At 38.9% G+C, this 26,823-nt stretch overlaps 1 protein-coding gene across 1 annotated transcript in view; it reads left to right on the forward strand.

Moving 5' to 3' along the window:
* Positions 1–26,823, forward strand: part of LOC128741415 (U4/U6.U5 small nuclear ribonucleoprotein 27 kDa protein) — a 58,008-nt gene that overhangs the window by 16,446 nt on the left and 14,739 nt on the right. Inside the window, exon 3 of the mRNA XM_053837216.1 lies at positions 15,769–15,885. Within this exon, the coding sequence (XP_053693191.1) occupies positions 15,769–15,885 (117 nt within the window). The remainder of the gene's footprint in view (positions 1–15,768; positions 15,886–26,823) is intronic.

Raw genomic sequence — 26,823 nt, forward strand, 5'->3', positions numbered from 1 at the left:
AATGAACTCGCCCGTCACGTTATAGACAATAAAATATTTAAAATAAGCCAATCCAAATGATAATAATGTTCCTGTGCCACCTGGACAGCACAAGAAGGCCAGATCATGGATTTAATCATGGTAATGGCTAATGTCGGATTTTTGATGTGCTTTCAGCCTATAAAGACATAAACTACATGGTATGAATGTTTATTGTTACTTTTTAGGTGCGCAGAATTAGGAACAAACATGCGCAGAATTAGGAACATGGGCAAGAGAGTGCGCAGAATTAGGCACCGTGAATAAGTTTACAAAACGAAAGATATACTCAATTGTTGGTCGACTTTTAATTCCCATGTTTTTTACCAGATATTATAGACCGTAGCACTACATGTTGCTGCTATCAACGTTATCAATTTAACTCTAGTGTACTTATAATAGCGAAGGAATCATAAAAATGTCTTAACTGCGCAGAATATGGTACGTTCACGGTAGTTCTTTAGGTAAACACAAATAAGAAAATATTTTACGTTAAGCATACTTTCGAATTTCTCACTAAAGTACTCATAACATGTCATTTTACATGCAATAAACTATGCGCTTCCGATTTATCGTATGTTGCATACAGTATTTTTGCAAAAGCTGATGTACCATAGATTAACTAGCACCAAAAAATGTCACTGCAAGACACGCACTTTTCACGTCCAATGCAGGGTGGTTCACGCACATAATAAGAAGAATAAGAACTGTCAAAGAATGAGAAAAAGAAAACCGTCTTTGCGACTCTCTCTCTCAGGTAGAAACTGTCCAACTTTTTACGAACCATAGTGTCGGACGTGTACGTAATATTTGAACAACATTTTTGACATTTCAGTAGCGTGCAGGAATAAAATAAAAACAATTAATTTATAATTGTCATAATTTTTCATTTATGGCCTGTTGTATTAACTTATGACGTTTGTTATCAGGATTGAAAAAGTCGGATTCATGAAAATGTAGGGAACAAATCAGACTACTTTTACTGATTGACGGTTTGTGACAAAACTTTGCGCACGTATCCGTTTGCCTAAAGATATAATGAAATAGGAACATAACTGGGAATCGAAATATTCCAAAAATAGTTTACCTTTTGATAGAATTAATTCGGAAGAAGGAAACACTTGGAGGGACCCTCTTTTAAACTGGAACATCCAGAAACTGCACAGTATATGCGACCCATTTTACAAATTTAGTACTTGAACAATAATAAAACTAACCGGATTAGTTTGTTATACGAAAAATTGACAAAAGTCTTGGTTTTAGCGATCCAACCAAATGTTTGAATTGTAGCAACGTTTTTATTTCAAACCATCTAGTAAGTTTTCACTTAATACGCGGCTACGAAAATAAGATGCTGCCACCAGTAAATATTTAGTCTTCAAAACAGGCAAGGTCAGAAAATCATTAAAGAGTGTGACGAGCAGAAAGATTTTTGACAATAATTCTTCATTACACTCACATATCTCAATAGAGTTAACAAAAGGGCGAATGCCGCAGGTGTAAACAAAACGCGTGAGTTCTTTTTTGCTGGACCAGCCTAGCAAAATCTCAAATCTTGAATGGTTTTTACGCTTGCAGCATTCGCCCTTTTGTTGATTCTATCTTCATATGCGCAATTCCATGAGTGTAAAAGGGATGATGCAGAATTGAATTGAATTGAATTGAATTGAATTGAAAATAGAACCGGTAAACCACAGAATGTGGCAAACGTGAACAAACCGAGCGAGAGCTGATTTTCTTATACTGGTCCAGCAGAAAATAACTCATCCGTTTGTGACATTCGCTCTTTTATTAATTCTATCTAGAAATGGGTAAACTCTGTACTGAAAGTTGAGTTATTTCCGATAGACGTGTCGAATTTACGGTGTACTTTGGTAACCTTTTATGCCGCAATGGCTCTAGTAGTCGTGTCTTCAGGATTATAGAGGAGTGAACTATATTGTCAATATAGTATATTTGCACATACTCTCATTGTTAGTCAGTATCAAGTCAAGAAGACGATCGTTACTATTAGTCACGTAATTAATTTGTGAAGGACTATGTAAGTTGAACCCATCCAACAAATTAGGGATGGGAACTATCATTAAAAATCGTTACTGATAACTATCAGTAGTTTCAGTACGTTACTGATAACTATCAGTAAATATCAGTAATTTTACTCATCAGGACATTGAAGCAAAAAATAGGAAATTGTAATATTATAACTGCGTTCTTCATTGTAAGTTTACTTTGTAATTTACCAAGCGGGCTTTATGGAGGCTCGCGCAGCTACGAACTATATTTTTACCACCCAGCAGATATGTTGGGAGCACATCGTGCCTACACATCACACGAACCAGTCGATCTAGACCAGCAATTGCACTTATTGGATGAACACGGTTTCCCAGATAAACTGACGCTGCTGATCAGAGCTATTGGAACGAGTGGTGTGTTTCGTGCGCATCTCGGGGACACACCCTTCGAGACGCGGCGAGGGTTGACAAGGTGACAAGATGACTGATATCATAGCTAGGAACCTTGCGATGGTGGAGGCAACCTACGTCAGATTGAAAGCAGTAGTCTAGGAAGATCATATTGATAATAAATACGTCAAAGATCACATACATGAAATGAAGAGGCTCCAAGGGACTAAACGCGTGCTTCTCACGGGTGGTATCCCTTGACGGCGACGAACTAGAAGTGGTAGACGAATTCGTGTATTTTGGATTGCTGGTGACCGCGGACAACATTAGTAAGGAAATCCTGCGGCGCATTCAAGCGAGAAATCGAGCCTACTTTGCCCTTCGCTATACGCTACGATCAAGAAGCATACGCTACCGTACGATGCTGATAATGCACAAATCTTTTATTAGGGCAGTAGTTCTTTATGGACTCGTAAGGTCGTTCACGGAGGATATTCGCGCCCTTGCCGTGTCCGAACGAAAGGTACTGTGGATATTTGGCGGAGTACAAACTGAAAGTGAAGAGTGGTGGAGGCGTATGAATCACGAGCTACAGGCATTGTTTGGAGCGAATCCCATCGTACATTTGGCGAAAGTCAGTAAGCTACGGTGGGCCAGACACGTCGTAAGAATGCCGGATGATAGTGTGACGGAAACAGTTATCTTCAACAATCTCACTGGTACCAGGAACAGGGGGCTCAACGTGCAAGATGGCACGATCACTTCGAAAGTGATTTGTGACTTTTGAAACGAATGGAAAATTGGCGACATGTGGCCAAAGTTCGAGTTAAATGGAATCGAAACTTGACTTTCTGTTTTTAAACGACAGACTTCGCAGCCAGCTGTTAGAGTATAGGACAATTGGCCTTGCAACGATCCTATTGACTCTAACAGCCTCTCCCAGCCGAGATTCAAACATACGACGACTAGCTTATTAGGCCAGCGTCATACCTCGAGGCCAACTGGGAGGCAACTATATCAGTAAATATCAATAATAGCAAAACCTTACTGATACTTAGTGATATTATTGCTTACTGATAACTATCAGTAGTTAATGAGTTTTCCCATCCCTAGTCTGTACTAATCTGTTAAAGTTTACCTCGACGTGTATTTTGTAAATGGAAGAGAAAAAACAGGTTGATGTCATCTATACCGACCTGAAAGCGGCTTTCGATCGGATTGACCATGTAATACTTTTGCGATTTGCGAAAGCTCCAACGACTTGGTGCATCCCAGAAAATGATTGAATGGCTTCACTCATATCTTAGCGATAGAGTACTACGTGTGAAACTAGGATCCAGTACTTCGTCAGTGTTTAGCAACATATCAGGAGTTCCTCAAGGTAGCAACTTGGATCCTTTGCTTTTCTCATTGTTCTTCAATGATGTTGCGATTCTGCTAGAACACGGCAAGTTAGTTTACGCCGATGACCTGAAATTATTTGCTACGACAGATAATGAAGACGACTGCCGCCGTTTGCAACATTGGCTCAATTTATTTACTGAATGGTGCAGACCTTATTCGCTTATTATAAGCATTTCAAAGTGTGAAGTTATGAGCTTTTATCAGATTAAAAATCCAATTTGCTTCGGTTATACTATCGACGACATTGAACTTCGCAGAGTGGATCAAGTTAGCGACCTGGGGGTCTTACTGGACACTAAATTGACGTTCAAATTACACCGTGAATCAGTAATTTCCAAGGCAACCCGACAACTTGGATTTATTGCTAAGATTGGACGTAACTTTAGAGTTGTTCACTGCCTGAAATCATTATATTGCGCTTTGGTTCGTCCGCTACTTGAGAGCTGTAATTTGGTTTGGTCCCCCCAGTTATCTTACGGAACCTACGGATCGAACGTGTGCAACGTAGGTTTATTCGGCTGGCTCTACGACATCTCCCATGGCGGCATCCTGATAATCTGCCACCTTACCCGAATAGATGTCGTCTACTTAACCTCGATACACTCGAACACAGGCGTACAATGCATCAGGCTATATTCGTGGCTAAACTTATCAACGGCGAAATTGATTCTCCAAAATTGCTATCTATGCTTAGCTTTCGGGCAATACAAATGGTGATACTTATTATCCTCTTGGCAGGACTAATATGGATATTAAACCTATTTTCATTAAACCTATTTAAATCTATTTTTATTCATATTAAGTTTATAAATATACAGAACCAGTTCGGATAGACTTGCTATTTTGAGATTTCTAGTACACATTTCCAGATAGAAGGATTTAATGGTAAGGGTCTAGCCGGGTTTTCATACAAAAAATGCCTCCGAAACTAATTAAATTATGCAATGATTCAAACAAAGTACTTGACCTGAGGAGCATTTTGGCAAATTTTCAGATCATTAGACGCCATCTTGAATCAGTAATGGCGGCTAGAGTGAATTTCATTTTTCGCAGTTTACTCCGAAACCAATTATCATAAAAATTTGAAAAAAATCACAGATGTTATACTCACTGCAGGACACATTGCCATTGTTTTTTTTGGAAATTTTCCGATGCGAATATCACAGTAAAAAAAATCGAAAAAGTTTTCAAGAGCATTTTTTCAGTGTTCCAAAGATGGCGCCGCTTATTTTTTTCTATCAAAAAATTGTTCAATCAAATGTATAAATAATAGGCTTAGATTTTTAGAAAATGTGGATGGCGGTCAAATTTGCTTTTGAAAAGTTCAATATTAGTTTTGGTTTTGATTTTATCTCCCGCTCGGTTTTTTGTGTATACTCTTCAAAGGCAACATTTATTGCTTGGTTTAGTTGATCACAGAGATCAAGATAATTTGCTAAGTTATTGTCATTGTTATAGTTATTATATTTTGAAACGATGGTTCTACAATTGATGAAGGGACGGTAGGGGAAAGAAAAGAAAATTTTTTGGTGAAGGAGAGAAGAGCGGAAAGGAGGGGGAGGGGGTCGCTGAACTGTTACTCCGGCACAGGCGGCATGAAATGATCGTGTGCATCCGATACACGTCCACATTACTGAATCTACGGCAGAATCCGCCAAACAAATTTCATAATTCATGTTCACAAAACTAAACTGTGAATCTAGCACAAACAAAATTAATACGAGTCAAGCGCGAAAAGTAACGCGAGCAAATTTAAATACGTCTACACTGTTCAACGACTGGACGGCGACGGATTAAAATTGCTCTTATATGTAGTTCAAGAATACGTCAATAGATTACTTTTTTTGTTAGATTATAGTCACTTTAACAGATTGTGTCATTCATGACTTCTGCGGGGTTGGGATTTGAACTCGGATCCTCGGTGTGAGAGGCGTGAATGCTAACCATTACACTGGGACTGACCCCAATACAGTGGACCCCCGTTCGTTTGAACGATTCCTCATGCAAACTAACTGGGTTACTTTTTAATTTGAACAACTGGTAACCCGAAATATGCTGAAACCGCTGTGAACTGGGCGCCCTGCTCTTTGTTATTGTTTTGGTGGTTTGTTTTAGTCGGCAGTTGCAAGTGCGAATATTGCATTTTCTGATTGATTTCTATCTTAATCATTAGGAAAACGAAATGTGAAACCGATTAAACACGCTAGGTCAGTACAAACAAATCGTGTTTATGTGCATTGTCTTGTAGGAGTATAACTGGCAACACGTATTCACAGACTATCAGCAATGCAGTGTGACAATATACCAGAATAAAATTATCACATTTATATCGATTATCTTTACTTCCTTTTTCTAAAGAGCTTGATCTGTATACCTAGAATAATAATAAACCATTCACAGTTTGATAGTACAATAGTACACACCGTGTTTCATTCCAAGAGGTTATGGTCTCAGGTTTTACACGTGATTGGATACTGTGCTATTAACATGGAACGCCTCGGAATTCCAAAACTTAATAATCAAAATTATGGCAGTTGGAAATTCACCGTTGAGCTGCTGTTGGTTAGGGAAGACCTGTGGAAATATGTGAGCCCAGGAGATCCACCAGTGGCAAGAGCTACAACAGAAGGAATTGTGGGAAACGCTGCTGAAGTTGCTGCATGGCGAGCAGGTGATCAAAAAGCTAGAGCAACGATAGGATTATTAGTGGAAGAAACGCAACATGCACTTATCCGGAACACCGCGACAGCAAAAGATGCCTGGGGGAACCTACAGAGGCATCACGAAAAAGTAACGCTTTCAGCAAAAGTCGGCATTTTTTATCGGCTATGTGATATGCGTTATACTGACGGGGAAAATGTTGAACAACACCTGTACGACATGGAGCAATTGTTCGACAGATTATCGGAAGCGGGAACCAGTCTAGGCAGGGAGTTGGAAGTAATGATGGTTTTACGTAGTCTGCCGAAATCATTCAATACGCTGACAACAGCTTTGGATTGCCGCAAAGAAGAAGAAGTCACGCTTGAGTTGGTTAAACAAAAGGTTACTGATGAAGTGTTAAAGCGCGGAGGAGAAGAAAACAGCGATAAAGCATTGAAAGTGAACGGAAAATGGACTAAGAAGAAGAGCATAGTGTGTCATAATTGCCAAAAAATTGGCCATAAGAAGAAAGATTGCAAAATTAAATCGAAATCTGATGAGGTGCATCGTAGTGAAACGAAACCGTTTAGAAGCGCACATGCCAAAGTAACATCTTCCGCAACATATCAAGAAGAGGCTTTTGCATTTGCGATCGGTGATTCAGTTGATGATTGGACTATTGATTCGGGCTCGGCGTGGCACATTTGTGCAAATCGTGACTATTTTGATCTCGTTGAGAGGAAAAGTTCGGAAACGCCTAGTGTTATTGTTGTTGCTGACGGCCGAAAATGCCCCGTCGAAGGCGAAGGAACATGTCATATTGCTTGTTTTGTTCAGAATCAAGGTATGAAGAAAATTAAGCTAACCAAAGTGCTGTATGTTCCGGAGATGAAGGCCAACTTAATATCCGTTAGCTGCTTGATTAAAAAGGGAGCTGACGTTAGTTTTACTGCATATGGTTGCACCATTTTTCGTGACAGGCGAGTAGCAGGTGAAGCTAAACTGATCGATGGGTTATATTTGCTAAAATTGGCGAACGTTCCCATGGTGGCAGCAACAAAGAGTCACAATCCGCTGTGTATCCACGAATGGCATCGAAAACTCGAGCATCGGGATCCAGAAGCCATATTTGCGATGGAGAAACTGGGACTTGCAAACGGAATTCGTATTCAACCTTGTGGTATTCGTGTATCGTGCGAGTGTTGCTTGCAAGCCAAAATGGCGAGACCACCGTTCCCGAAACATGCAAAGCAGAAAACGGTCTCAGTATTCGATCTAATCCATAGCGATGTGTGCGGCCCAATGAATACCGTAACGCCGGGGGGCTGTCGTTACTTTGTAACATTCATTGATGATTTCAGTCGCTTTAGCTGGGTATTCTTTCTTAGAAACAAATCTGAAACGGCAGATTGTTTTAAGCGCTTCGTTTTAATGGTGAAAACACAATTCGGTAAATGTCCAAAGATACTCCGATCGGATCAAGGAGGAGAATATAACGCAAAATCTTTGCAAACATTTTGTGTTGAAGAGGGTATTATTCAACAATTTACCACGGCTTATACACCACAGCAAAATGGTGTTTCAGAGCGTAAAAATCGATCGTTAATGGAGATGGCACGAAGTATGCTTATAGATGCTAATATGAAATATCGGTATTGGGCAGAAGCTGTAAATACGTCTAATTATTTACAAAATATGCTTCCTACTAGAGTTAGGGACAAGACTCCTTTTGAGATCCTGTTCGAAACGAAACCAGATTTTGGGGACCTACATGTGTTCGGTTCTCAGGCGTTTGTTTTGGTACCTTCGCAGAAGCGTACAAAATTAGAGCCAAAAGCTGTACGAATGATATTCATCGGTTATTCTTCGCAACACAAGGGTTATAGAATGATAGATTTGGAAAGTGATAAAGTGGTTATAAGCAGAGATGTACAATTCTTGAAGCAAGGAGATGTGGAAGTGTTCACTCCACCTACGCAGAGATGTAACGACGCAGACGATATTGTTGAGTTGCCACTGTCGGTGGATCCAGTTGACCGTGAAAATTGTAATGATAGCATTTCGAGTGACTATGAAGATGCAGATGAAGAGGACTGCGACGATTTCAACACAAGCTCAATCTATCGTGGACATGCGGAACAGACAGAAGAGCCGGAAGAGACAGTTGAGTTACGCCATTCGAAGCGAAGCAATTTCGGTGTTCCTCCTCGACATTATCATGTGAGTGATCCAGCCAAAGAATTGCCTATTGAACCACGCTCTTACCAGCAGGCAGTTAATGGACCTGAAAAGGAACAGTGGAAGCAAGCAATATGCGATGAATTAAATTCGCTTCGAAGAGCGCAGACTTGGGAAGAAGTGCAGTTGCCACCTGGAAAGAAACCTGTAGGATGCCGATGGGTGTTTAAGCGCAAGTACGACGAGGATGGCAACATACTACGTTATAAAGCACGCCTTGTCGCCCAGGGTTTTACACAAATTTATGGAACTGATTTTGATGAGGTGTTCGCTCCTGTAGCGAAGCAGGTTACTTTTCGTACGTTGTTGACCATCGCAGCTAGAAGAGATATGCTGGTAAACCATATTGACGTCAAGACTGCTTATCTTAACGGCGATTTAAATGAGCAGATCTTTATGAAAATCCCGCTTGGATTGAAGGCTACGAGTAATAATGCAGTTTGCTTACTAAAGAAAAGTATATACGGTTTGCGACAGTCTGCGAGAATGTGGAACCGTAAGATAGACAGCGTTCTCCGTCAAATGGGATTCAAAATATCTGAGGCGGACCCTTGTCTATACGTGCGTCATCGAGATATGAAATCAGCCTACATTTTACTATACGTCGACGATATGTTAATTGCGACTGCCAATCGAGCGGAATATATTGAAATTTTCAAACGACTGGATTTCGAGTTCGACTTGACCCAACTGGGCGAAGTGAAGCATTTCGTTGGATTTCAAGTAGAAAAATCGAATAATCGTTATTGGCTTAACCAAAAGGCGTACATTAGAAAACTGGCTGATAGTTTTGGTATGCAAGATTCCAAGATTTCGAAGATTCCCATGGACAAAGGCTACGTGCAGCAAAAGGAGGAGGGCGAAAGACTGCCAAATAATGAAAAATTTCAGAGTCTTATAGGAGGTTTGCTTTACCTAGCTACCCACACTCGGCCTGATGTTGCTATCAGTGCGTCAATCCTGGGACGACGAGTGAACCAACCTACAGCTGCTGATTGGGTAGAAGCGAAACGCGTACTTCGATATTTAATTGGCACGTGCGATTTGAAATTGCACATCGGCGGAGAAGGAGAGCTAGTCGGATTTGCCGACGCAGACTGGGCCGAAAATGTAACGGATCGGAAGTCAACTTCGGGCTACATGTTCAAGCTTGGTGATGGTGTAATATCTTGGACCGCAAGGAAGCAGACATGTGTTGCACTGTCATCTACAGAAGCAGAATACATATCGTTATCAGAGAGTTGTCAGGAGTTGCAGTGGCTTTTAAAACTAATGCAAGACTTTGGTGAAAACGTTAAGCTACCTATAAAAATCCACGAAGATAACCAAAGCTGCATCAAATTACTAAAACAAGACGGAGGAACCAAGCGTTCTAAACATGTGGACACGAAATACCATTTCGTACGCGATTTGACCGAACAAAAGAAAATCAGCGTCGTTTACTGTCCATCAGAAAACATGTTAGCGGATGTGCTGACTAAACCGTTGGCGAGGGTTAAACTAGAGGCACTTCGTGAACAGATTGGTCTGCGAAATACTGGTTGAGGAGGAGTGTAGGAGTATAACTGGCAACACGTATTCACAGACTATCAGCAATGCAGTGTGACAATATACCAGAATAAAATTATCACATTTATATCGATTATCTTTACTTCCTTTTTCTAAAGAGCTTGATCTGTATACCTAGAATAATAATAAACCATTCACAGTTTGATAGTACAATAGTACACACCGTGTTTCATTCCAAGATGTCTGCATAAACAAAATGATGTTATGTTGAGAATGACATTTGAACCATTTTTAATTTGCACGTCGTGCAAACCAACGGGGTTCAGATTAAAAAGTGTTCAGATTAAAAATGGTCAAACGAACGGGGGTCCACGGTAGATTACTAAACCAACACACTGCTTACACTACTGGTAATTTATGATGGCTGGCAGTGCTTTTGAAATACGAATTGTGTTTGTATTTGAAATTTCATGTAATTTTTATAATTCCACAGTAAAAAAAATTGAAAAAATTACAAAAATATTAATCAACATTTCTTTCAGTGTTTCAAACATGGCGCCACAGACTTTTTCATCAATAGATTACAAAATCGACTGTGAGAATTATATATTTTTCGATTTTTATTGTAAAATAAATGATAACTTAAAAGATAATATGTTCTATACTTTTAGCGAGCATGCGAGTACTGTAGTATATCGGTGTCCATTTGCAAATTCGCAATGTTTCTTAATCTCTAATAACCATTTGAATGTAGTGCGAGTTGATTTTTGGTGCAACAGTACCCGCCCAGTTAGACTTCGAAGTCCGTTATTAGAGCACAGGACTATTATCAACGATTGCACTGACTCTAGCAGCACCGCCCAAATCTGTGGCGCCATGTTTGAAACACTGAAAGAAATGTTCATTAATATTTTTGTAATAGACTAATCTCAAGTTTTTAGTTTTGACCTTGAAATGCGGTCATACATTTATATTACGGTAGGGGAAAGAAATGAAAATTTTTGGTGAAGGGGGGGGGGGGAGAGCGGAAAGGAAGGGGGGGGGATATTGGTAGCTATGCTTGACAAGTAGTCATTTTGACTCCTACCTTTTGTCCAATGCTGCAAGGTACATGAGTCGAACCAAGCTATAATCTGAGATTATAACCGGATTCGAACCCACAACACCCGCCAGGGCATGTGGTTCGCTGGTACTTGTACCTTTGAACCATAGAGGCGCTGGACAAAAGGAGACTGCAAAATCCACTTATCAAGATAGCGACGCGTTAGGTTGGATTATCGACACATATTGTGCCGCTTCCTACATCAATTGCAGATTACCACCGAGCGAGAAGTTTTAATCCTAACTAGTTTTTACTGACAGGACGACGACACTATGCCAGCCCCTACGACTTGCAAGGTACTTTCAAGGATTGTCAGCTTAAATTGTTTTCCACGAACTTAAATAAGCTTTAGGTAACTGAAGGTTAGGTTTAGGTAAAAAAATTTAACCACTTCAAAAAGTTGCTACTCGGAGAACGCGAATGAAACTCTAAAAATTGTGATCCCGCATGCTCAAAATTAAGGGGGGCCCTACTCTGGAAGACCGAAAAATAATAGATTTTCGTAAATTTTTTTCCGATGCTAGAATTATCAGGGTGTCGATTTCCTGGAAAAACCTGGAAAATCAGGGAATATCAGGGAATTCATTTTTGGATCAGGGAAATCAGGGAATTTCGAAATTCAATCAGGGAAATTTTGTTTACCCGGTAATATTATTGATCAACTTTGGAATCAAATCAATTTTCGTGTAAAATATACGCAGATTGATCGGTTAAATTAAAACTTGTTACATGTCTAGTGGCGATTCGATTATCTTTCAGTTTGCCGTAAATTTTTTATTTGTTTTGCGCCGTACAATTGTCAGACTTCACTCGCTGTAGTGCTCGAAATCGGCAATGGCAGGCCTCACGCACTTCACGGTGCAGACATCAAGAGCACAACGCGGGATACATACTGTTATTTACACGCGATCTACAGCGTTTTCACCAATTGCAGAATTTTACTCTCAGAAGCCCCAAGCATTGATCATCTTACTTCAGTGTCCATGATTGATGTCCGTTAAGGGTTACCGGGAGCATTAACGTTCTGTAGAATTTGCGTTTATGCGAGCTGGCAATCTTCGGGACTGGTTCAGCTGGTTACGTAATACGCAGAAAGCTTACATGTTTCTCTGTTCTGACGTGATCCGCAGTGAGCATGCGACTCTTGGCCTGGTTCTTCTCATCTGTCATTTTCTGGCATTCGACATCAAACAAGCTGTTACACTCACCCTTATTCGCCGAGGCGAGTGACGTAACTAATTTGGAGTCATCGCGAATGAGGTGACACGGTTTGTCACTTAGGTGACACGGGGTTGTTACCTAGGGGACACGGTTGTCACCTAGGTGACAGCACTCAATTCGCCATGGCGAGTCACGGCGAGTGACAATTGTCGTATTGAGTCACGTGACTCGCAGAATAAGGGTGATTGTCTTCCCCACGTCGTGCCTATCACTTCCCTCGTAGTTGTTGGCGCCATGGCGGATCCTCCATAGCCTACTTACGTCTTATTCCCTTTCGTCCTGCTGTTCTGCGATTCGTTGATCAAGCTTTCTGGTATACTCCACTGCAGCGTCATATGCCGTAAACCGCTAGATGTTGAAATGCAACATCCTCTCAGTGCGAGCCTTCGCCGATTTCGATAACCTTGCGTGGATCTTACGACGAGATTGTGGTCAAAGCCGCTAAGAAAAGACTGTATATTGTGACTTCCAAAAAGCATTGACCGTTAAACACGATCGATCTGGGAGCTAGAGTCTTGAATTTTCAAGTCGTGCGCACCCCATAAATCCTTTCGAACCTGTCATAGAATTCGTCCCTAGCAAAGCAAAGCAAAGTCTTGAGTATTAACCGTCACTAGACATTATCCTTCTTTATCGAAAGACTTCGCAGCCGGCTGTTAGAGTACAGGAAAATTACGGGGTCAGTGCAACGATCCTACTGATTCTGTCTAACAAAAACCGCCTAGCCGAGATTCGAACACAACTGGCTTGTTAGATCAGTATCGTATCTCGAAGCTAACTGGGCGGTTCAATTCGTCCCTAGTGTAGGGAACGTACGAAGTTAGAAGAATTAACGTAAAAATAAATCTAATGAAACTAAATCATTTGTTTCAGTGTAACTGAAATTGCTTTGCATGTGTTGCGAGAATGTGTCATAGGAACGGTAAGAGGCAAGGAGAGCAATCTTCAATCGCTCAATATGAGACTCACGTACAGGGATGCCACATATAATTCTGTGTTTTTTGTTGGAAAACTCTGACAATCTGTACGGCGAGGAAAAATATCTGTGCAAAAATCTGTCCAATGCAAAACAATGAGAGTGAAAGAGATAGAGTCATTTTGCTGACTATTTCCGTCTCTTTCAGTCTCATGTAAAAGCTCTAAAATCTGTTTAATCTGAGTAATTTGGCGAAAATCTGTATTCTATGCATACAGATTCTGTACAGCCGATTTCTTTCAAATATCTGTTAAACACAGAATAATCTGTACATGTGGCAACCCTGCTCACGTATACTGACACATGGCATGATAAAGCTTGCTCTAAAAACAAAGAGTCAGTTTTTGGACGAACGTAGACGTTTACGGACGTTGTTCCGTGTTCCGGAGGGCTCGGTCGGAGGTAACCGAGACAGACACTACACCTAGTACCATCGAATTTGTGATTTGTTGGTGACTATATGTTGATTAAGCTGTAGTTGAAGAATTTGCCTTAATTCTCAACACCCATATACGGTCATCGGACCGAACGGCCGGCCACCGAACTACCTTCGAGTCAATGTTGCTTTCAAGCCTCGATAGTTGCAATCCGAAATCATGACACACAGATTTAGTCTTAACTGTCCTCCATTGAGGGTTAAAATATTCGCCATTTGGACATTTTCTAATAATATATCTAGCTAAAGTTTTGCCGTACCTAGAAGCCAGCAAAACGCACATTTTTGTACCAAAAATCTTTGGGGAATCATCTCCTTAACCCCATGCTTTTTGCAGCAAAGATAACAAGCTGGAACTTCCAGGAAAGTTTTGTTTTAGTTTAACTGAAAACTCGCAGACATGTGTCCACCTTCTAGCGGTAAAGTTACTAGTTTGAGCTGACTGAAAATTAGCAAGATTTGTTATGTTTACACGGCTGTAATTTTTTGTATGTAACATCTAAGCTTTGTGCAAAAACAGGTCGATTAGATTATTTCTCAATCTTTGTTTCTTTGGGTTCAAGTTGATACCTCAAACATAACTGTCCCTAGACTCGATAGAAGAGGGCGTTTTCGAAACGCTGGTAAGAAATAGGTTAAGACTCTTTGATATGTGTGCTTGAAACATGAAGAAATCTAGCTTTAGTTTTCAGCAGCTCGCATAAGCCATGCTAATGGGTTAAAAACTTAAGCCAGAAATCGCCCAAATAAGCTTGATATTCGAGTTTAGAGGGTCAGGGAAAAATATTCGAAGCATCAGGGAAAATCAGGGAAAGTCAGGGAATTTTATTTTTGGATTTGAGTCGACACCCTGATTATAGTTATGTGTTGTGGTATTTTGGTTATAGGTTAAGGTATATTTGAAGATATATTTTGTATTTTTTGGATACCAGAATAGTGATTATTATGCTGATGGCGCGAATGCCCTTTAGAAAATAGTTCCTTGCTGACGGTACGTGCCGGGAACCAACGGAGTATCGTAGAACGGATATCAAGGATGGTTTTGAAACTTTAGGTTAATACCTAAATTGTTACGTAGCGGTTTTTGAAAATTCGAAAAATTACCAAAATGGCGGCAATTTTTCCAAAAGAAAGATGTTTTTCATCAAAAATCGCCAATTAAAAGCTCATAAAAAATAGAAAAATTGAGATATCAAAACCAGCTAAAGAAACATAAAGGGGCTTTACAAAAAATATCTGACAGCCTAACCGTAAAGAGTTTATTCTGAAAATGAGGAATTATTTTCAGTTAAAGGCTATTTTGGTTGAAAGTGTGCGTTCTTCATTAGACAAAAAAATCAAATTGGATTAATAATAAAGAATAATAAAGAAATGTTAAAGTTTTGCCTCCCAGTTGGTATTGAGGTACGTTGTATGTTCGAATCTCGGCTGGGAGCGGCTGTTAGAGTCGATAGAATCGTGTCTCTTCGAGACGCGACAAACGTGCTGCTGTCAACTTACCTGGTATGATTTTCTTCATCGCTTTTGAGGTCAATCATTTCAAATTTCCAATTAAGCCGACACTCAACCATTGATGCGCGAGAATACAGTTCGCCTACACTGGCGCTGCTACCAGTGTAATTTTATAGTAAACCGCTTTCCGTAGTGTAAAAATTACACTAGGTGACGGTCGTGTTTTTTTTATTGAGATTTGCGGTTATCGTTAAAACAATATTTTGTTACAAAATTCGTTCGAAGTGTTACATCTGTTAATCTGTTACCTAGCCATTATGCATATAATTATTAGTAAGCCACATGTTTGTATGTTTTTTTGTTTCAGGGAACGAAGACATTCAGTGGATCGAGAGAAGAGCCGAGATAGAAGTCGGGAACGTCGTGATCGAGACAGAGAACGAGATCTAAGACCTCGTGACTACCGCCGGAGATCCAGGTCTAGGTGAATACAGGAAGTGTGAAGTGTATTGTATATCTTTTACCAACATTTTTTTCCTTATACAGTTTGTTCCTGTCATAGTTTATGCTTCTTGTTTTTTAGAATTGTTTTTTACACGGGTGATACATGACGCGTTAAAAATACCTCGTAAAAAATCGCGTTAATTAAAAGATTGTAGCTCGTGTTATCTCAAAAATCGTAGTAAAAATACAAAAACCTTTGTATTTGTACCAGTGGCGACTCGTGGGGGTTTAGCTTACCTGTTCACCCAGCGAAAATACAAATTAATACGCAGCCTTTTTTATTATCGCATTTCTATATTTTAATCATAAAACAAACATTAGGGGTTTTCACCGTAGCGCTTGCTATGTTGCGTAAACGGTGTATTTCGTGTATATACTGCCGCAATTCGCATTGCAGTTCCAGTTTCTATGGAGATGGAACTGTTATGCGAGTAGCGGCAGTATAAATACACAATACTCCGTATTCGCAACGTAGCAAGTGCTACGTGAATATCCCTATTTGTTTAAATAGCAATGGAATACGACGGTTTACTTTACAAGCAAACTCGTCTCTGAATTTTATTTACGAACCGAAAACTTTTCGTTCAATTTACCTATTGAACCAAATTCAAGAATTACCACCTTACTGCGATGCACGCACAAACCCACATCACACGCACCACAAGCAACAAGCAATATGCGTAAGTTGTTCAATGCTAAAGATGAACGAGCTAAGGAGAAAATTTTGCGAATAATGCAAGCCAAATTGCCAACCGCGCTCTATTTTCAAATACCCTTCCGTACGAACACATTGTTCCTGGTGCTAATCTCTAAAGCAACGTTCAAACGTCGTGTTGAACATTTTGCTCATTAGCTTCCTAACTAAATAAAATATGGAATCAAAGCGCAGGCCATAGGGATATGTGGTAGTAAGTTGTTCAATGCTGAAGATGAACGAGACAATAAAGCGCCCGCGCTTTCGAGTAAAAGCTGTGTCACATTCTCTTTTTATCAACACATTGTCTCTGGTACCGTCATCCGGGGATACTTGCAACACTTTTGAACTTTGACTTGGTATAACTTTCGAAGTGTACCGCTTAGGTCCAAGTGTAAGTAGCCAAAACTTGTATAGTGGTCAGTACTTTTAATGTATGATTATGAGAAAAAATATCAGCTAAATGAATCTGTAGAATGAACCGAAAATAGGGGTGTTGCAAGTTACCCAGTAAACGGAGTTACTTGCAACACTTTTCTGATTTTTCATTTCTTATGATTTTAAATTTGATTTCAAACCGCGAATGACTATTTTTAGATATTTTGAGTGTATTTGTAGTAAAATAAGGGATATTGGAGGCATGTTTTGTTTCCCAATTTCGTCTATCGCTTTTTTAAAGATATTCGGTGGAAATGCAGCATTTCAGTGAACTCCAAATTGTCGTCTCAAGGCACGTGGAATTTTTCACAGTTTTAATTTTTCTGGAGATGGCAGTAGACAAATTAACATCGTACAGATGCAAACATACTTTGTACATACTGTCTATTACGATAATTATCTATTTTACAAGTCGCGCCATATTGGAAGTAACAGCACGAATTCATCGTTTCTTCTCCAAGTTTAAATTATAAACAAAGCTCAATGCTGCTTTTGTTAGCTTATATGATGCACTAATTGTGGTCAGGAACCAAACGATAAAAAATAATTTCATGTCAATGAACAGGCGCAACTTTGCACATCCATTTTTCCTACTCTGAAAGTGAAATTACTTTCCAGCATTGGCGGAACTAGGGGGGGCTAGGGGGGGCCAAGCCCTCCCTAGAAAAGATTCAGCCCCCCCTAGAAAAGTTAACTAAGTTTTGTAATTTTTGAAAAACCAATAGTTAGATAACTATAGGTACGAATAACTTCAGAGTAAAGTTTATTTGCATGACTTTTATAAGATTCCAGGCATTAATGTGCATTAAATTTTAATATGCCGACGAAATAAAACGGTTGAAAAAAAATCCGGGGACTATAGCCCCCCCTAGAAATGAGCGCTAGTTCCGCCAATGCTTTCCAGTCGTATAAAAACAAGCAAAACAATGATGTAATGGATTAGGCTTAACTAAACAATAGGTAAACGTCCCTTCTTTAAAACGGCGTTGACCACAAATGGTTATGTAAACAAACAAATGCATTAGAGCTGTCAAAAGCACCTTGCGCAAAGGTGTTGCAAGTAACCCCGGTGTTGCAAGTATCCCCGGATGACGGTACTAATTCAGTATCAAGAATTAATACCAGGAATAATGTGCTGGTATGCTTGTGCATTGAGATTCTAAAGCAACGTTCAAATGTCGTGTTGAACGGTTTGCTCATCAGCTTCGTAACTAAACTAAATTCGTATTGCATTGCAAATGCGTCGGTGCAAACGAAATTTTGTCGGGCTGAATTTTGTTTGCCTGTCCTATGAACAGGTTGAACATGCGGACGAGTCGCCACTGTTTGTACCAGAACTAGTAACTACAAATTACTGTGGGCATACGGTTAGTTCAAAATCAAATGAACCAAATACTCAACCTCCCAAAAATGCGCGGAGACTTGGGCTACGAAAAGTATGTAGGTCTGTCTCTAGGGGCACGAACGAGAGGGGGCTCATGTAGGTCTACGAAATCGAATCGATAAAACTACAAGGTATACAGCCCTAAGGGTTGTACGAAAGGGTGACGTAGGACTATATCAGATCATCAGATCAAAGACTAATGTAAACTGCAATTTCTGGCATGTATATGTATATATAAGAATCTGTGAGTGCCATTGTTTAAGTTTAAAATGTTTAAGTTTAATGTTTAAAAGAGAAGAGCGAAATATTCAGATTCAATTCTTCATTTAATGCAATGGTGGCTTTGAAAATACGTGGACGGGGGTTCATAACTACAACGCCTGCAACATTTGAGACATAGAAATTTCTTTTAAAAATCACTTGTGTGCATCATAAAGGTTGAACTGGTAATGAATGACCAATTTCTGTTTTATTTGTATGAAAGTCCTTATCTTCATACCACAGGGCTGAGGGGTCTCAAACCATCATAAAATAAATAAATTCAACATAAATTCATGCTTCCAAAACCCCGACAATGCCAAATTTGGTGCCATTTGCTTGACTAGTTCTCGAGTTATGAAGAAACTTGTATTTCATTTGTATGGGATCTCTCTTCTTAAAGAAAGCAAAGGTTCTAATCCACCATAGAAAAACTTCCCCCTCCCCCCTGTTACAAGACAAATGGGTCTCATTATACCATATAAAAAATCCTTCCTTCTAAAACCCCCACATGCCAAATTTGGTTCTGTTTGCGTGATTAGTTCTAAAGTTATGAGAAAATTTGTATTTCATTTGTATGGGAGCCCCCCTCTTAGAAGAAGAAGGGGTCTCAGTACACCATAGAAAAACATCCTCCAAAAACCCCCACATGCCAATTTTGGTTCCTTTTGCTTGATTAGTTCTCGAGTTATGAGGAAATTTGTATATTATTGTATGGGATCCCCCCCTCCTAAAGAGGGGAGGAGTCTCAATTTAGCATAGAAAAAATTCTTCCCTTCTGAAACCCCTACATTCTAAATTTGGTTTCATTTGCTTGATTAGTTCTAGTGTTTTGAGGAAATTTGTATTTCATTTGTACGGGAGCCCTCCTCCTAGAAGGAGATGAGGTCTCAGTACACCGTAGCAAAAAAATCCTGCCTTCTGAAACCACCACATGTCAAATTTGGTTCCATCCTTCCATTCGCTTGATTAGTTCTCGAGTTTTGAGGAAATTTGTTTCATTTGTGTAGGAGCCCCCCCCCCTCTTACGCCCCTCTTAAAATTGCTCTCTTACCACATATAAAATTGCTGGCCATTTTATCTATCCAACAACATATAAATTGTTCAGTTTCGTTCAGTAGTTTAGTAGTTATTAGCATTTGAAATCTTTCATTCAAGCGTTACACTTCTATTTTCGTTTTCACAAAGTGCTACCCAGTTCCAGTATAGTAAACAAAGACGTAGTCCTACGTCAAAAAATTGACATTTTGCATCAAATATTGGTCACGCAAATTTTTAATTTTCTGTGTTATAATAAGTGCTCTGAAACATTTATATTAATTTGATACAAGAAAACAAGTTTAAATTTTCTAAACGCCCGTCCTTTGTATATCAGTTTTATCCGTTTCTTAGGATTTGTAATTCCACTAAGAGTTTTGGTAGGCCACAATCACACTTCTTCTGGTAATTGGTGACGATATCGCATTTTGAAAATTCCTGTGTGACTTGTTGTACTAGTCCAACTTAAAGGTCACTGGCTTAATACGAATGTTAACCGGTTTAAGGATCATGCTCAAAACATAAAATATTTGTCACTGAACGTACAAGTTACGGTTGAACGGAAAAAATAAATAAATTATCTGGGTTGTCATTCGTCAATTTCCTTGAAAATAGCCTATTTCATTGAAACTTGTTTATCAATTATTTCACATTTGACAACAATACAATCGAAAGTATGTAAACAATTGCATGCAACTAATTGTATAGTAACAAATTAAACGCCTAAAACCTATTTTCAGTTCAGTCAGTAAATAATTCTTCCTCACTTTGAAAATTGTTGCATCACGTCGCATGCATGAATATTCTGTCAACTTCTTTTTCAGATAAGACGTCAGTTTTGTATAAATTCTTGCGGTATGTGGATACAATCGGGCAAAGATAGAGTCGGTCACTTTTTTATAACTGTTCACTTTCAGGACATCAAGTTGGGCTAGGTTTATGGCTGTCCTAAGAAATCTTGTTAGGATGAAGAGACTTTTTTGGCACACTTCCCTAACACAGACATCAAATTGGTCTAGGTTTAAAGCGGTCTTAAGAAATTTTGTTAGGACGAGAGAACTTTTTCAGACGTACTTCCCAAGCACTGATATCAAATTAGTATAAGTACGAATGTGGTAATGAATCTTCGACCTGTTGGGACGAGGGGGCTCTGTCACTTTTTTTCTAAAAATAAAGGAAAATGTAACGATAACCATCAAATACAGGTAACTTTCTTCATAATTAGCTACTAGTATTGGTAGTTCAAACTGGAATGAGTGTAAATTTAATCACGGTTATATACAACCTTGCTGCTTGTGATATGGAAACATCACCAATGCTACGGCAAATCAGTACTACTAATTCCGACCAATCACAGAGCGTGGATTTTTAGTTAGACACTCAATCAATCAACCTAATGTCCACTCAGACAGTTCAATCCCGGTATTGGTTAGGGCTAATCCCATACACCTATCTTGTCTGTACTAATATTTATTACTAGCTGATTGCCCGATCTTACTCGGGGCCCCTTGTCTCTCATCTGTTATTGTAACAAAAATTCTCAATGCAAGAAACAAAACCCTTTTTCTGCATTTAAATTTGTCTTTTTTTTGTATGGGCTTATCACTTTGACCACAACATTATTGATCCATTGTAATGTTGCCCGGGTGTATGCTGTATTCTGCACTGCATTTCTGTGCTTTATCGTTATTGAGTAAACGATAAGCTTATATATTTTTTCATACGTGCTTATGTGTTGAGGGTTTTACCCATGCTTCGATGCATTTCCTACTATACCAAACCTGTTTCGCCTCGTTATAGTTAGCACTGGTGAGTCCTCCTGAGGTTCAAAACCATTACCTCATTAGGTGCTCCCTTTGTCAGTTCCTCTCCTCTTGTCCCCTAGCCACTTGTAAATCCGTCTTCTCGGTAATCCCTATAAATCGACAAATCCTTTTTTACGTTTTTGAACCTCCCCCTTGTTAATGGCCGCCCTATTCCCTCTTTCAGAAATCCAGCCACTTGTTCAACTGTTATCGTTTCAAATGGAAGAGAAACGCTTCCCTTTACCCATTTGAATTTTCCTCCCTCTTGTAAGAGACCGTCTGCCTCTTGTCAATCCCCCCTGTGCTGATTCTTTTATGTCAAAAAATATGTGTTTAACAAACGATTGATGTAGAATCGTCTAGACGTTCCGGAGTAATGGTGGAACATACATACATACTTACGTTCCTGGGGGGGGGGGGAGCTGTCGGTTTCGCGGTTAGTTCGCCCTTCTCTCACGTAGCTAATTATGCATCGGTTTGCTCTATGAAAATCCCTATAACGGAAACGAAACAAAGTTTTTTTCAAATATCTCTTCTCGGTGGAACCCCCCTCTATTCTCACAGTCACTTGCACAATTGTAATCGGTCTAAATGCAAAAGAAACACTGTCCCTTTTACTTATTTAAACTATCCCCTACCCCCTTCTGTTCAGGGACCAGCCTCCTTTTGTGCTGATTCCCCTATGTCAAGGAACATGTGTGTCAAGTTTGATGATGAACAGTCCAGGCGTTTCGGAGTTGTAGTCTCCTCTCCCCCTGTTAGGGACCGCCTCTCGTTTTGTCAACTCCCCAGTGATGTTACCTTTATGTCAAGGAACATATGAGCCAAGTTTGATAAGAACCGTCCATGCGTTTCGGAGTTATGGCGGAACATGCAAACATACAATACTGGACAAAATAAAGTACGCACTTACCACATCTTGAAACTTTCATGCTTTTCTCATTATTTATAGTAGATAACTATTCATAGTGATTGAACAAAAATTAGCTTTATAGATGTACTTTCAGAAGATGTTTTATACAGAGGCTTTATACTCCAAAGGTTTGTCGATATATTTTTGAGCAAATTTAAGACGTTTGATCCTATACAAATTAATATTACTTAAAAACAAATATTGAATATGAAATAAACAAACCTGTAACATTTCGGATAAATGGCCTTCGTTGAGCAAATCCATTTTTAAATCCCATTTGCTTCAATCTTCTACGAACAGTTCGTTCGGAAATATTTAAGTTCGTATTTTCTCGGATTACTCGGCTGGTAGAGAACGCATCTTTAGCCACTTTTCGACGAATCAGGCGATCATCACTGGTTGTAGTCCTCCGCTTTCTTCCTCTTTCAGTCCGGTCTTTCACGCTTCCAAGTTCCTCATATTTTTTCAATGTTTTTCGTACTCATGCCTCACTAATTTCATATCTTCGAGCAATTTCTCTATTCGAGAAACCTTCCTTACGATTTTTAACGATAAGTTTACGGATATCTTCACAAATTTGCTTTTTTGACATCGTACCAGATAAAAACGCGCACCAGTAACGAAAAATCAATCACAAACAATTTGTTTTGACACTTCGCTGCAGTGTGATGGCGAGGAAACTATTCGTATGCAGTAGGCGGCGTTGTGCAGTCATTATATTAGTAGTGCGTACTTTATTATGACCAACTAAAAATTGACTTTTTCTAGAACTATACAATAGCTTGATCAAAATAGCTAATGTTTATATTTAACGATACATAAATCGTTTAAAGCATTGAAAATACTACAATTTGTTCAAATATACCGAGTTCATATGTGTAGCAGATATAGTAGGCATAGCATGTAGTAGAAGTTAATATAAGAGTGACATTCAGTGCAAAATATATCATTAGCATTTGAGAAGCGAACGAATAAACATTGTTTTTAATATTTGTCTACAATTATCAGAAGTGGGATGACACCTTGTGAACGCCCCGAACGATCGAAAAAATTTCTAGAACCGAAGGATTGCTGGAAAGAAATTCATCGAATCTTTCAACATGGAGAAAATTTTGGATTCGGAGCTAGGCCGTCTGTACTCAAGCACTCGTTTTTGTAACGAAACTAGGACCGTTTGTGCGACTGCTGGTAGGACTGTTGGAGCAGTCAGAAGCGAAACTGGCGCTGTTAGTTACAATGGAATGACGAAATTACGAAGTTAATCAGGACAAATTTATAAAAATCGAATGAATGCAAGCAATTTATAATAAGGAAAACAGAGAAGTTCTTCAAAATTGAGGCTCAAAGAAGCAGAAAAAGCGGTTAATGATTGGACAGACTTCAAACTCAAAATAATGTAAGCTTTTGAGCGAATTCTACGAAAATTTTGCCTGCGACGTCATCGTAAAAGCAAGACTAGTGGATTTGAGGGGACTTCGGAGCAAAATTACAAGTTTAAACATAAAAACAAATCAGAGCCGTTGGTGCGACTCTTGGAACTATCAAAAGCGAGACGTGCTGTTGGAGCAGCAACTAGTGAAATCGCCGTAACTGTTGGAGCAGTTAAATCCGTCGTTGTAACAATTAAAACTACGGAGACTATTTTTGTAATAAAACCAGAGCCGTTGGTGCGACTACTCGTATGACTGTTGGAGCAGTCAGAAACGCTGTTGGAGCAGCGCCTGGAGGAATCAACACAACTGTTGGAGCAGTTGAATGTGATTTGACAAATGTGATTGCGAATTCTGCAGGTTCCTGGACGAATTGCTGAATAATGATATGTAATGTACATCGAGGACGATGTAATTTGTCAGGATGGCCGAACTGTAGCAGATATAGTAGGCATAGCATGTAGTAGAAGTTAATATAAGAGTGACATTCAGTGCAAAATATATCATTAGCATTTGAGAAGCGAACGAATAAACATTGTTTTTAATATTTGTCTACATATGTTTGACAATAAAAAAGATACCGCGTGTTATATAGTATGAGAGCGGGTGCGTACTTTATATTGTCCAGTACTGTACATACTCACGCTCACTTCTATACATGGGTCATTCCACGGGAAATTTACAGTCAAAATTTTTTTCTCTTCAGAATAAATATTTTTTTACGTTCTTTGTTCAAAAAAAATCGACACGTATTTTTTTATTTCGATGTTACTGTTGGAATTCGCAAGATATGATTTTTTAAAGTATTGTAATCCGAAAAAATCACTATCACTAAACGCTGATTGTAAACAGTTTGTAATCAAAAAATAACTTTTTACCAGATATGTTCACTATTCTGCAAGCTTTCAAAATTGGTATACCATGCCTCCTCTCGATTGTTTTTCAATAGTTAAATGGTGCATTTTTATAAACAATTGCAATTTTTTCAAAGTTGGAACTTTTTTTTCTCGATTTTTTTTATTTTAAAATATTTGTTGATCTTTCTCGAAGAAGCATGCAAAATTTGGAAATTGAGAAATGGATACAAATTTCAAAATTTATGCACACTTCAGAGATACAAAAAATTTCTATCTGCTAATACATTTTTCGGATATTTTTTCCGTTTTTTTCCGTGTTGGGGACTTACCACCGCGACCATTATTTTGATCTATTGTGGTGTGTCCTCTTTTAGTTTATGCCATGTCGTGAGCTATCAGTATATTTTTTCCGTTAATTCAGGTTGTATCGTTAAGATAAATGCAAAATAATAATTATAATACCGTTTTCCTGGTTTAAGTTTAAGGGGAAACCGAAAGTGGCTCAAAGATGGCTGGGTAAATGGCTACCATTCGAAGCATGTATTGTTTTGTGCCTTAAAAATGCATCTGTATTGGCAGAGCACGCTTTCGCCACGTAATCAGTGCTTCCAGCGCTGTTATAATTTCCTAAAACTTGTAATTCAATTTATCGATCTGCTATGTCTCAATAAACGTTCAGCAAAACATAATTGCTAATGGAAAATAAATTTAATTGATCATATAGATCATTAAGTGTTCATAAAACATATAATCTGGAATTAGTTAATAGATATTTGGTTGTGCACATATTTCGTTGAACTAGCGATTTCCGGAAAAGCAGCAACACAGTATCAAACTTTCGTCACATCAATGAGCTTTTAAAGAGCTTTCAACTTTCGCCGCATCGATGAGCTTAGAGTGAAGTAAACAAACAAAACGCAAACGCAGGAATCAAAAACGCAATCCGATGCAAGCGGATTAATTAAACATCCTAGTGATCCTACGCATTATTCAGTTGCTGCTGTTAATTTTGATTGAATCGAAATGCCTTGATAAAGAAAACAAACACTTTTTCGCGATGTTTGTAGTCAGTGCGGTTGGCTGCGGATCAGCTGTTTATGTTTGCAAGCTCCGCTATTTGACATATATTACCAATACTGATACAATATTCAAATAAACGTTTAGGTTTTTGACGAACACATGAGATGTATACAGTACAGTTTTTGTCGCACTAACACAATAACGTTAGCTACTTTCGGTTCCGCCTTAAAGTTTCATAATTTTTTTGCGTAGATCGGAAGCTTTAGGGTACCGAAGAGTATATCAGCCCATTAAGCGGTAGCCTGAACAATATTCAGAAATTAAGTTGAACCAATTGATAGAATTACATTTACTGAATGTCGGAGTGCATTTTGGTCTTAATGAAACGCTACTGAATTTGAGTTATAGTCGTGAGAAATGATAAAGTTGTTGCAGCTATTTTAGACCCGTTTTCTTTCTATAGTGGTGTCTGTGTTGTGTAAATACCCGGCAGGACGAAAAAGCCTGCATGGTACAAACCATAACAGTTATAAAGCAATTCTTGATTTTTGGCATATTGTTGAGGTTTATCAAAGGCTTATCGTCTACCCAAACCAGCTGTATCTATTTGAAGAAGCCTGAGAAATTACAATGAGCAAATAGCACCACCCAGGGGCCTATTCGGTGGATTATTGTCTTTCAAAAGCAGATAAAAAAAAGAGCAGATGTATAACGTGATAACGGATAGCGTGTCGGTATTGCTTACATACCGGCTCATTGAAGATAACTAGTTTTGTAGTGACAACAGCTTGCTTCTGGCGCTAGTGCACATTAAATCGTTCATATACACCGAATCCGAAGCAAGTGATTGTCACTCAAAACCTAGCTATGTCAACACCCAAGTAGCACTTGTAACTAATTGTAAAAATAAAAAAAGGTTGCACAACAGTTACATTTAGGATGCTTGTAACGAGTTAAGTTACATAAAATTAAAAGTAGTTAATTTTTAGTTTTGTGGTGACAAAAATCTCAAAAAGTTACCAGGTAGTTACCAAATCACAAAATTGAAACCTTTTTCGCAAACTGTCATCAGCTCGGTCGT

This window comes from Sabethes cyaneus, chromosome 3 (assembly GCF_943734655.1).
Source record: "Sabethes cyaneus chromosome 3, idSabCyanKW18_F2, whole genome shotgun sequence".
NCBI classification, from domain to species: Eukaryota; Metazoa; Arthropoda; class Insecta; order Diptera; family Culicidae; genus Sabethes; species Sabethes cyaneus.